General features: G+C 38.3%; 2 protein-coding genes across 2 annotated transcripts in view; both read left to right on the top strand.

Moving 5' to 3' along the window:
• LOC132104445 (partitioning defective 6 homolog gamma-like) overlaps positions 1-3,656 on the top strand; it is a 42,444-nt gene extending 38,788 nt beyond the window's left edge. Inside the window, exons 3-4 of the mRNA XM_059509922.1 lie at positions 905-2,795; positions 2,852-3,656. Coding sequence (XP_059365905.1) covers positions 905-1,914 — 1,010 coding nt within the window. The 3' untranslated portion in view covers positions 1,915-2,795; positions 2,852-3,656. The remainder of the gene's footprint in view (positions 1-904; positions 2,796-2,851) is intronic.
• Positions 3,657-5,405: 1,749 nt separating this feature from the next.
• LOC132104446 (biogenesis of lysosome-related organelles complex 1 subunit 4-like) lies at positions 5,406-11,333 on the top strand. The gene is made up of 5 exons (XM_059509923.1): positions 5,406-5,761; positions 8,332-8,403; positions 8,725-8,826; positions 8,930-9,064; positions 10,525-11,333. The coding sequence occupies exons 1-5, from the start codon at positions 5,459-5,461 to the stop codon at positions 10,618-10,620; spliced, it is 708 nt and encodes a 235-aa protein (XP_059365906.1). The 5' UTR covers positions 5,406-5,458; the 3' UTR covers positions 10,621-11,333.
• Positions 11,334-13,707: the final 2,374 nt, after the last annotated feature.

The following is a 13,707-nucleotide window of genomic DNA, read 5'->3' on the forward strand; positions in this document are numbered from 1 at the left end:
GACTTGCAGTTGTGAAAATTCCAGGACATAAAAAAAAGCCTGTCTGGACTCGATCATAATAATCAGGCCACCAAAGAGCCAAACTAAGAACAACTGTGGCTGGATGCTTTGATAAATTCGGAAGCTTTTTAAAAGCATTAAAACATTTATTTAAAGAGTAATTGAACAGAAGGTGGGCATTTTCTTGCCTGTATATCCCTGAGAACTCATGCTGGGAAATCGGTTACACTGAAAACTGTACCTTATATAGACAAAGAACAGTCCAGGTGTGGTTGCTGACTCAGCACAGAGGGGGCTGTTTTTAAGCAAGTTATGTTAATGTTCAAAGAAAAGCCTTATTGAAACACTCTGTTCCTCAAATTATATTCTGTCATTAGCTTCACAAGTAACCTCACCATGGTAAGCAGATCCCCGTCCTTATTGGGGCAATTCAGTTCTGCTTTAAGATGTGTTGCATGTGTCAGTAGGATTTGTGATCACACTTGATCTCTTAATCTACTTGCTCCAGTAGCATGGAGTTCTTACAGCACTTATCAGGGTACATAAGAACATGTGGAAAACTTCATCTCTGCTTGAATACCTACAACAGAGACAGTCATGTTTTTTCACCAGTTGAGGTTTTGTTTTTATAATGATGGCCTCCAAGCCGGCCTCGTGTTTTTTGTTAGAAAAAAAACATGTTAAATCATAATCCATGGAGCCATCTGAGGGGTATAAAACGTCAGGCAGGTCTTATTAGATTTGCACTCTTGTCCTCATCAACTTCATATGAACAGTACTAAGGTTAAAGTTTATCTGACGGATCTGTTATCTTGGTTTACCATGTTTCTGTAAATTTCTGTACTTTAGTCTTAAGCTTCAAGTGCAAAGTATTAACAGTTGTCATTCTTGTTTTCTCTTGCAGAAGAGGTTGACTACAGCAGCTTTGGCACCAGCACTCTGACCCGGAAAAAGAAGGCCGTGGTCACTCTTCGCAACGATCTGAACCGCAAACGGCCCCACATCCGCATTGGCATGCCTCAGGATTTCCGTCCCGTGTCATCCATTATTGATGTGGACATCCTTCCTGAATCTCACCGGAGAGTTCGGCTCTATCGGCATGGCTCGGACAAGCCCCTGGGATTCTACATCCGTGATGGAACCAGTGTCCGTGTTACACCCCATGGCTTGGAAAAGGTCCCAGGTATCTTCATTTCCCGTATGGTACCTGGAGGCCTGGCCGATAGCACGGGCCTGCTGGCCGTCAATGATGAAGTCCTGGAGGTCAATGGCATCGAGGTCACAGGAAAAACTTTGGACCAGGTGACTGACATGATGATTGCAAACAGCCACAACCTTATTGTGACTGTGAAGCCGGTGAACCAGCGCAACAATGTGGTGCGCAGCAGTCGTATCTCGGGCAGCTCTGGTCAGTCATCCGACAGCAACGGTTCGGTGGGATACCCTTCCATCACCGCTCCATCTGGTGCCACCGCCATTTCTCTTGGCTACAGCCCAGAGGATCTGGAAAGCGACGAGGAGTCGGACATTGTAATTGAGAGCAACATCAAGAGGCCATCACGACGCTCCAATGCCTCGGTAGCTTCAACTGCATCCCGGTCCCAGACACAAACAACCACCGTGACCCCACCCAGCCCCCCTACACGACCCCAAACAAGGCCACCATCCACAGTGTCCACAGCCTCTTTCCATTCTCAACCGAGCTTCAATGGCACAGTGCACAAAAGTTTAAGTTACAAGTTGCACAAGGACCTTACCCTCCAACACCACCCCTACCACAGCAGCAACCCCGCTATGCGGGAGAGCAATGGCAGCTTACACAAAATCCTCAGCAGCCTGAGGACAGACCCCCGTCACAGCCTGGCTTTACCCAGAGGAGGGGTGGAGGAGGATGGCACAGTCATCACTCTATAATACATATACTCTCATAAAAAATCCAGCCCTCCCAGAGACTCTGCCTTTCAGCCTGGGACATCAGACTCCACTTTGAAACTCACCAAACCTTAAGGGATTTGAATAATGAATAATTTAACAGAAACAATATCTGGAATTTTACTCTTTTAAATGTTTTCCTATGTTGTAATGTCTTAACTGTCACAAATGTTTCAGATTTAGTGGCATGTCTCTTTCTAAGCAGAACCACTTTTTTTATCGTGTCTATCTGTGTTTCTCAGTTCTTGTTTAGCTCTGGTTAATTTTAATCATGTTTTCTAAATGTCTCTTGGGACCAGAATTGAGCTTAGACCTGTGCTACTGTTATCTTCTGTTTAAGCTTTGTATCTGAAAACAAGTATTTGCCCCAGCGTAATAGAAAAGCCAGTTACATTATGCAAATGACAAAATGAATTTACACTTAATCATAAATACAAACACTTTTTTGCCCTGCCCAATCCAAGTTAAAAACTGAATAGCATTGATATTAATTATCATGATCTTTTGGTGATGCATATCTGCTGTGTTTAGTACATCTGTATGTCACCTCAATGTTAATGGAGCCTCACCTCTGACCTCCATTCAGATATTTAATGTTGATGTAGCCACTGACCATGCTTTAAGGGATAGATCTCTACAAAATAAAAAAAATTGTCTTGATTTACTCACCCTCAAGTTGCTCCAAAACTGAAAGAGTTTCTTTCTTCTTTTGAAGAATGTCAGTAACCAAACAGTTGACGGTAGCCATTGACTTCCAAAGTTGTTTGTTTTAGTCAGTGACTACTGTCAACTGTTTGGTTACTGACATTCTTCGAAAGTAAGAATCTGCTTTTGTGTTCAATAGATGAAAGAAACTCTTAGAGGTTTGGAGCAACTTGAATCTGCTTTTGTGTTCAATAGATGAAAGAAACTCTTAGAGGTTTGGAGCAACTTGAGGGTGAGTAAATGATGACAGAATTTTCCATTTTGGTGAGTACTGTCCCTTTAAGTAGTCAAACTTAAGCTATTAAATGGATAAAGTCTTATATCATCCTGTTTTACATTGGGAATGCACAGTTTATACCCAGTAATTTTGTTTATAGAGAGAGTCTGGAATAACTTTTGTATATAATTTAAAACCACTGTGGATGTACGTTTTTTTTTTACTTTGACTGCATCGTTTTTGTCTTCTTGAACAAAGACTTACCTTCATATCCACCATTTATGTGCCTTACTGCCCCTCCTACAGACATAGTTCACTCAAACAGACCAAGTACTTGGATCTGTCCACTGGAAATATTTTCCTTTTGGTAAAAGCAGAGACATGGTATAACACGTGCGTGTGCGAGTCGAAAAACATTAGTTGCGAGTCGCCATCTGCTGGTCACTGCCTAGACTGCGTCTCTTTTGCTGAAAAATCATTTTTTCTTTTTTTTTCTTCTTTTTTTTTTTGCATTGCCGTTCATGTCTTGGTTCATCTTATATGTGTATTTCTATTAACATTAAATAAAATTCATATAAATCCAAAACAAGACGAGCTAAAAAAGCAGATTTCTAAAGAAATGTGTTCAACATTTGTCTTGGGTCTTAAGTCAGTCTTGGAAGGACAGTTTCAGCGTCATATTTATGGTTTAATGCAATAAAGTTCAGTGTCTAAATGCTCATCAAATCACGATATATTAGTTGGGCAGTCAAACCACATTTAAAGTGGTAGTTTAAAGACCATTTAATACAAAAAATAAAAATATATGTGAATATTGTCTAAATAGTTTTTACTGATGCCAATCGTTTAAAAAAAAAAGAAAAATCCATAATAAAATTCTGAGATGGACAAACGCATTTTGTTGTTCTTTCATTACATTATTTTAACCTTTTAACTGTCACTCACATCTTTGAGCATAGACTTGAAAGTCTTAATTTTTATAATTCATGACTGAATACATTTTGTAACGTGATTTAGATGTACCATTTTCATGGTAATGCAATTTTTGAATTTAAAATGGGTTTCAAAGGATGAATTTTGAGATTTTATGTTTCCAAGTGATATATAATTTCTGATGATTTCTAAAGTGTGATCGAGAAACTGAACTGAATGTCAGAATGGGAAAGAAAGGTGATTTAAAGCAATTTTGAGCGTGGCATGGTTGTTGGTGCCAGATGGGCTGGTCTGAGTATTTCACAATCTGCTCAGTTACTGGGATTTTCACGCACAACCATTTCTAGGGTTTACAAAGAATGGTGTGAAAAGGGAAAAACGTCCAGTATGCGGCAGTCCTGTGGGCGAAAATGCCTTGTTGATGCTAGAGGTCAGAGGAGAATGGGCCGACTGATTCAAGCTGATAGAAGAGCAACTTTGACTGAAATAACCACTCGTTACAACCGAGGTAGGCAGCAAAGCATTTGTGAAGCCACAACACGCACAACCTTGGGCTACAACAGCAGAAGACCCCACCGGGTACCACTCATCTCCACTACAAATAGGAAAAAGAGGCTACAATTTGCACAAGCTCACCAAAATTGGACAGTTGAAGACTGGAATAATGTTGCCTGGTCTGATGAGTCTCTGATGATTTCTGTTGAGACATTCAGATGGTAGAATCAGAATGTGCCATAAACAGAATGAGAACATGGATCCATCATGGCTTGTTACCACTGTGCAGGCTGGTGGTGGTGGTGTAATGGAGTGGGGGATGTTTTCTTGGCACACTTTAGGCCCCTTAGTGCCAATTGGGCATCGTTTAAATGCCTTATCCTACCTGAGCATTGATTCTGACCATGTCCACCCCTTTATGACCACCATGTACCCATCCTCTGATGGCTACTTCCAACAGGATAATGCACCATGTCACAAAGCTCGAATCATTTCAAACTGGTTTCTTGAACATGACAATGAGTTCACAGCACTAAAATGGCCCCCACAGTCACCAGATCTCAACCCAATAGAGCATATTTGGGATGTGGTGGAATGGGAGCCTCGTGCCTTGGATGTGCATTGCACAAATCTCCATCAACTGCAAGATGCTATCCTATCAATATGGGCCAACATTTCTAAAGAATGCTTTCAGCGCCTTGTTGAATCAATGCCACGTAGAATTAAGGCAGTTCTGAAGGCGAAAGGGGGTCAAACACAGTATTAGTATGGTGTTCCTAATAATCCTTTAGGTGATCGATAGTTTGTCATGATTAGATTATGATTTAATTGTAATATAGTGAAGTAAATGTATGGGGCCCACCGAGGGGCCCGGTGACAGTTAACAGGTTAAGCGATCAGAGATCTTTCATGAACAACTTTAAATGAAATCGTTTTATAAATCATCATTGGACAGGAAACGCCAGTATCAGTTAATCTACCATAATTAAATAATAACATAAAAAATTAAAACAATAATAATATCTTTCTGTGTATTATTATTATTTGACCCCTGAATATCACATGACGAACATGTGGCCAACCCGTTCACTGATTGGCTGTTAAACCCGCGCATGCGCACTTGCTGCTCTGCGTTCACTTCCACATAAACAAGAGCAGTGTCGTGGACCGAGAAACATGGAGCATCGCTTTGACAGGGCGGCGGTACTGTCACCGCTGGAGGAGTCCAGCGCGGAGGTGAGCAGAGACAGCGGTATCGTGTCCCAGAGCGCCAGCAGCCTTTCTATGGTGAGCGAGGCCCTGAGCAGCGGCTCTGTGTCTCAGAGCCCGAGCTTCGGCGCTGCAGTGGCCCAGAGCCCGAGCTCAGCAGCCGGAGAAACCCCGGACCAAAGCGAGCCGGAGCAGACACATGACCACGAGCTGCTCACACACACAGCCGTCACTTACTCCTCTTATATCAGAGCCACCGCAGGAGAAGAGGTACGGAGCTTTTGGCACGTCTGTATAATAATGGCCGAACACCAATGTAAACAATAAAATCAGGTCACGATAAACTTCAGATTATTCTATTATATTATACAGCTTGGTTATTATATTATTACATAAGTCAAGCATGCTGTTTTGAATATTGGCGCAGCTGTGATTTGATCAGACTACAGCACAATTGAAAATGTGTTACTGAAATCTAAACAAGAATTTTATATTGACATTACACTGGAAAAAGATGAGATGTTTGAGATGTTTCACAATAAACAAATTAAAATTGTAGACTATAGTTTGTGCAATTACATTTATTTAAATTGAATGTTAGAAGTTCATATTGATCATGTTCTATTCTGTAACTAATGTTAATATAAATAATACACTGTCAGGGATGCATTTTATGGGTGCAGCTGGCAGTCCCTTGTGATAATGAACCATGGTTGTACTATAGTATTTGCAGATTGTGGTTACCACTACAGTAAACATATTTTAACCAAGTGTAAACAAAACTATTATCTAATAAGTTGTAATTGATGTGTATTGAATGTTAAAATAACTTTCAAATAATGTTAAATGGGCATCAATTACCTATTTTAGTATTAATAATTAAATTTCATACATTTAATATTTAAAAGTTCAGTTTAGGGGGATCTGTATCGATATCAACGATACTGGCCTTTGAAAGTATCGGTATTGTATCAAAAACAAAATAAGTGGTACTGACCATCCCTACAAGATGGACACATACATTGTTAGCGTAATAGTTGATGAAAACCACATCTTACAATAATTTGCACAAATAATGACAAATGTTCACAGATAGAGGTTGGTTAGTGTGTTCATTGACAATATATGATTACTCTTACTCTTCTGTTAATGTGCTGAGCCATCATATTGGGTTCTCAACTCAGGGTTGAAGTGGTTCCTTTAAGTTCCATAGTCAGAACTCTGACTCTGACATTCCAGTTAAAAAATCCTACTGGTAAAATTCCAGAACTCGTTTATTTATTTATTTTTACTTCCGAGTACACTATGTATCACTATGTATCACTATGCTTGTCTAAGTTAATTATAAACTGATGAACTGTATATCTTGAATGCCTTGAAAGTCACTTTGGATTATATTTATTTTGAGTGTGTTTGACATGTTGGCTTTCAGTATATGGTTCCTCCCATGAGTATAATATCAGATTCCTCACATAATTACACTTTATGATGCTAATTGGAATAAGGTGATTCTAGTAGAAGTACACTTGTAGATTAAGAGAATCAAGTTAAATAAATAATACCACGTCTGTATGTTTTAAACCATATTTGTTTGAGAAAGCATGTGAACCTGAACGTTGTCTGTTCATGTAAAGAGATCATTGAAGTCAGTTGTTTCAGTTCATGGGATTAAAATCATGTGATTTTAGCGCCCCCTGCTCTTTTGAAGAACATGAACCTGGGTTTGGCCAAACTTCTGACAAAAAAGAAAGTTTAAGTTAACCGGGCTGAAAATGATGACAAAACCTTTTGTGAAGAATTGAATGGAGTACAGTGTGAAGAAATTCAAAACTCCAGTTGCTCTTCTTGGGAGTGGTTGTCTAACCAAAATCACTCCAAAAGCAGGTCATGTTCTTTGTGACATTGGCAGGCCTCTCTAGCATCGGCTGAGGGTTACATTTCCAAATTTATGGAACTCTGAATTCTTGGTTACACCCTAAAGTTCTACAAGAGAATGTCCTGAAGCAAGCCGAACAAATTCAGGATTCCAGGATAAGTTTTCGTTTGACAAAACCTAATAAATAAAAAAAAAAGTGTGTATATATATATATATATATATATATATATATATATATATATATATATATATATATATATATATATATATATACACACACACACACACAAACACATTTTTTACATTTGCTGAATATTTACTCATCCTCAGGTCATCCATGATGAAAATGTGTTTGTTCACAGAACAGAACTAATCTACATACACAAGTAAATCTATTTTTTTTGGTTGAAATATCCCTTTAACTACGAAGTGTATCCACATGAAAGCAGGACAGTCTTGAAACATGTTTAGCCCGAATCTTTTTTATTATTATTATTATTATTTTATCAGATTTTATCTTAGCCTGAACGACAGAACTCTGTAGCAGGTTAGTTGTGTGTAGTACTTGTACACTGCTGTTGTGATGAACACAGATGAAAGCCTATCCTGGGTTTGCGCAAGCTAACAACCGAATCCTGCTTTATGATTACAGGCCCCTGTAAGTCTGTATCTCAAGCTTTTTGATGACCAACTCTTCCACACATCTGTGTACTCATCCTGTTGGAGCACAGGAATTATTATATCAAGCCTAATTTGTTGAGCGTGATATGGGATAAAGACAGACTGACTTGTTCTCTGCACTGCTGACTGAATTATATTAAATTCCTGACTCATGACTTGAATTCTTTATGGTCCTGTTATTTTACAAGGTAGCAAGTGAAGAAACTGTTTGTCCATCTAAATGTTTCTATCACATGTACACACAATTATATTTCCAGTATATCATGTGGTTTTTGCTGTGCAGGTCCTGTGCTTGGAGAAAAGCCTGGAGGAAATGCTTACAAGAGTCGATGAGTTTGTTGGTATGCTTGATATGGTAAGATCAATGTGTTTTCTATTGATTTTAACAAGTTAGTGCTGAAAGTATTCAGTGCAAAGCCACACTTATGAAATGCAATTTTTTTAATTCATCATGTTTACAATAAGAAGTATTGTTATTAACTAAACCTAAAACTTTTACTAATAATTTTTCATTAGTTTAAATGTTGCCCAGCCGACTATCTGACACAAAGTAAGTTTAAGTTTAACAACTTCAACAGTAACCTCTGCTTTAATAAGCACTGTGGCCATCTGTGTTTTACTGACAATTCTGCAAAGAAATTAGTATTCTAGATAACTTTTTCATTTCCTTTAATAGATTCGAAATGACACCTCACAGGTGGTCAATGAGAACCTACCACAGATACAAAGAAAATCTAAAGAGATGAGAGAGATTTATCAAAAAATTGACAAATTGGAGGTAATAACTTTAAATGCTGTCAAACATTCCAAGTTTAAAGTGTAAACCATACTGATAAATGGACATTTTTGTTGTTGTTTCAAGTGTGCTGTCTAATTCTCAGGCCTTTGTCAAAATGGTCGGAGTCAATGTCAGTGAAATGGAAGAACAAGTAACTCAAGTCGAAGGTGAAGTTGGGACAATACCAGGCGCCTTCAAAAAGATCTTCCGCACAATGGCCGTACCAGGTTTTTTAAATGTGAGGTCTTTATATATAAAACCCCAATTCCAGAAAATCAAGAATATGTTATTTGTTCATTCTCTTTAACCTTTATTGAACTGACTAACGTACAAAGAAAAATGTCTAATGTTTTCACTTACCTACTTACTTTTATTTTGTGAATATAAACAAACCTTGATTTTGATTTCTACAACACACTCTAGGACAGAGGCATGTTTAACATTGTCACATCAACTTTCCTTTAAAGTACAAGGTTTAATTGTTTGGGAATTGAGGATACTAATTGTTAAAGTTTTGCAAACAACATTTTTGTCCAATCTAGCTCGATTCAATCCTTCAGATGCTCTACGAAACCACGCTGTTGTAGCACATGCAGAATGAGACTTGGCATTGTCTTGATCTAATAACCATGGACTTCCCATGAAAGACGTCATCTTGATGGCAGTATAGGTCTCTGTAAAATCCCAGTATATGATTAAATGGGACCATCGCACATTTGCCAGTCACCCATTCTGTTTGCTGTGCTGTAGCCTCATATCATGACAGACCTTTGCTTTGCTTTGTCATCTGTCACTGGTAAAAGTCTGGATGGTCCATTTTTCCGAGAAACTAGTTGCAATGTGGACTCATCTGAGCACAGCACACAATTACTTTTTTACTATCTGAGATGAGTTCAAGCCCAGAACCCCAAGGCCTCACTGCTTAGAGCTGATGTATTGCTTTCTCCTCGAGTAACAGAGATTCAGGTTGCATTAACTGATGCAGCGGCAGACTGTGTTAAGTGACAGTGGTTTTCTGAAGTACTCCTGAGCCCATGCGGCTATATTTAACACTGCAACATGAAGGTTTCTTATCCAGTGCCATCTGAGGGCTCAAAGGTCACACAAATTCACCTGCGGTTTCCTGTTTTTGCTCTACACAGAAAGTGATTTCTCTGGATTCCCTGAATCTTTTCACAATATTATGGATGCTAGTTGGTGAAAGACCTAAATTATTAGCAATTTTGCATTGAGAAATGGGATTTTTGGTTTAACATTTTCTAATTAAATTTGGCTGAGTTATGAGACACCTTGGCTTGCAAAGACTGACATGTTCCTTTTTATTTATGATCCCTCACCTATTACCAATTCACTTTCTTACTGTGAACGGTTTCAAAACAGTTTAATTTGGATATTCTTTAACCTTTTCACTTTTATTTTGCCTCTGTCCCAACTCTTTTGGAGTGTGTTGCAGCAATCAAAATGTGTCTATATTTACAAAATACATTTACGTTGGTCAATGAAGCTTTGGAAATCTTTTCTCAGCACTTTCTCAATCAAAATAAAAGTAAAAGAGAATTAACAACTCACAGATTCTTGATTTTATTGCATTTTACAAAACTTTTTCTGGAACTGGGGTTGTATAGACATGCATGCCATATTATTTGGCATGCCTTAAAAACTGGTAACAAATGTTTACTTCCTCTTCTTTGTCTTCAGAAACCTGCTAGCCCAAGAAGACAATCACAAAGGCATCAAGAGCTTCCCAGTGTATTTAGGACAGAAGATTACTTTAAACCTCAGTCTGAGCAGTGAAAGAGAGACTATCATATTGAGTTCATGAAGTACCAACCAAGCCCAGGGTTCTCCAACATCAGCAGTGCTGCCTGCTTTCACATGCAAACACAAACATTTTACAGTCACTTTATCTGCAGCTTATTGAAGGAATCCTGATCAAAGCCAACTGTTGTTTTAGTAGGCAGTCTAATGGCAGCTAGTTTTATAACCAACAGAAGCTTTGGTTTGAACTTTTTTTGTTTTTCCTGAAGTGCCTCTCCAGGAAGCCTGACAATGTTTCTTATAAATGGGAAAGCATGCTCAAAAAATGTCGGAACATCAGTTGAAACGTTTATATGATTTTTACTCCAACTTGTACATAGTTTTACAGCTTTATAATTGTTTTGCCCTCAGTCTTTTCTTCCAGTGCTTGAGATCTTGTTGCACTACTTTCACTGTTGCTATTTATCACTGATATTAAGGTCTCAGATTTGGGGTCTGGCAAATGTTGACAATGAATATGTAACGAATTAATGTAACCGGTGTAATCGACTCTGGGTTATTATGTAGCATTCAGTGCCGCACTCAGCCAAACAATCGCCACAACAAATATTGTCATGGACCATTTACTTTTCTACTTAAATCTCCATGGACAGTTGTGATATGCGAATTGTTAGATAATTGTGATAAGGATTGTCTATTTGTAATAAATTTCCAAATGTAGCCTATTATAAAGTAACTACATTGCATTACTCCACATGGTCACACCGAATACCTTTTCCATGTGTATGCACTAGTTCCTCAATACTTTAATCAGTTTTTCAAAACTTCACAAAAACATTCAATAACTACATCTTTCAAATGACATGTATTCTTTTCTCACTCAAACACAACCACGACCAAAACTCTTCATACCTACAGGCCAACTTAAAAACTATTTTTAAAACTTTTAAACTTAAGTTCAAAACCTGGCACTATACAAAACTGAATAAAACCGTAATTTGCTACATTTCTACAGTTATGTTTAAATATATTCCAATTCTTAAAAAAAAAAACTATCAAAATGATAGATTATATGTTGCTGAACACCAATACACATGTTCGTTTTTCGATTAAAGGGGACAACTAATCATTTTGTTCTGTGAAACATTATTTAATGTTGCCTGTTAGTGTTTTTAGGTAATTTTTAGTTTTTTGAGTGACAGAGTGCTTGTTGAGTGGTGACCTTTGCTAGTGTTATGGAAGTTGGTCGTATATGAAGTGTTTTGGTACTGTAGTTTTAATGCATTTTTGAAAAAGATGCCCTAAAGATTGCAAATTAATGGTTCGGTTGAAACTGCTATTGGCTAAGCATTAGTTAATCACTAGACAAGGTTTACTTAAAAAAAAAAAAAATCAGCGGAATAGGAACAGATACCGATATTCACTATACAAATGAAACTAAAATGTCTTAAAAGTGATAGCGCAAAATAATAATTAAATCGGTTCTTTTAACATGTTTATTAAAATGAGCAAATTGAGCAAATTAATAATTTTCCATTAGGTGTGTTCGACTTTATTATTATAATTATTATTATAATTAATATTATTATAATTAAAGATATGCTTACGGAATGGCCAATGGTTGGGATGGCCAAACAATAAATTGCATTTAAAATTATTAAAAATATTCATAAAATAATTACAACAAAAACAATCACGTTAAAAATAAATAAATAAATGGGGAAAATTAAACGGATGACATAACAATAAACAATCTTTTCTTTAAAAAAAAAAAACCCCTTTACTGTCTATGCTTTCGACTCGCTTTCGCGATACTTCCGGTGTCTGCACGGTCTGCACAGTAGAGGTGCCCGAACCCGAAAGAGACCGGTAATGTACTACACCGAACCGACCCGGACCCGTCTAATATTTCAAAAGCTGGACCCGGACCCGTGTAGATCCGAGAAATGCCAACCTGGACCCGACCCGGACCCGGACCCGTATATTATTTGAAAGCTGGACCCGAACCCGTCGTGAAGACACAGACCCGATTGTCACATATTCCACCTTAAATTGCTATTACAAGTCAATAAACATGTTGCGAGAAAAAAAAAACTATATCTTAATTTAAGGAGCCGTAGTCTCTCGTCCTTGTACCTGACTGCCTGTGATGCATTGTAATCCTCAGACAAGAAAGTTATCCATGTTATTCCTCTCGTTATTCCAAGTCCAAGCTGAATCCACTCATTATTTCAGCTTCAAAGTTCCACTTGATGTCACGGTGACGGATGACAAATGCTACTGTGCACATGTACATTCTGACTCGAGTTAACTTGCATAATAACTTCGACTGTTTGCCCTTTTGAACTATAATAACGAATGCTCCTTCAGTGCCATGGCCGCTTACGCTATCATCTCTGTGCTCTCTGCTCTGCGTCGAGTCTGAATCTGACCACTAAAACTTTAAGATTAAATGGTTTATTTATATTAGTATAAAAATGGGAGAAAATGTAAAGCGCGGTTTGTCCCTCACTGGTTGCCATAGAAACATGACACGCGCTTGAGACTGCACATGCGTGTTAGCTGGATCATCCTAAAATATGATTTAATGCAATTTGAGCGTCATAGAAAACATTCATGTGACAGTTTACCTCTGAAATATTTTACTGAAATATATTAAATATTAGTGTGTCAAGTCTGCAATTATTACCGTGCATGCACTTGCGTTCTGCGCACTTTGCTTCTAACGGCAGAAAGAGAGAGATCGCTGTTTTTTTTTTTTTTGCTCACTCTGTTCTTTTCCTAATTTTACAAGTTGCAAGTTACAAAAAACACAAGCAGTGTCTGATCACGGCCAGGTGTTCTCCGAGTCCGATGACTCAGATCTCATGGGTATTACACACAATGTTAAAGAGACCCGGGACCCGAGGTAATAGACTCGAACCCGACCCGGACCCGGCTGATCATTTAAAATATACACCCGGACCCGTACGGGTCCCGGGTCGACGGGTCTCGGGTGCACTGTGAAGACCTCTACTGCACAGCTCACGTCCACATTGAACAGTCACGTGAGTCAGGAGCGACCTGTCACAAGAGACGAGGAAATGTTAAAACGGCTTGCCATAGTAACACCCATAGACTGTA

This window comes from Carassius carassius, chromosome 25 (assembly GCF_963082965.1).
Source record: "Carassius carassius chromosome 25, fCarCar2.1, whole genome shotgun sequence".
Taxonomy (NCBI): Eukaryota; Metazoa; Chordata; class Actinopteri; order Cypriniformes; family Cyprinidae; genus Carassius; species Carassius carassius.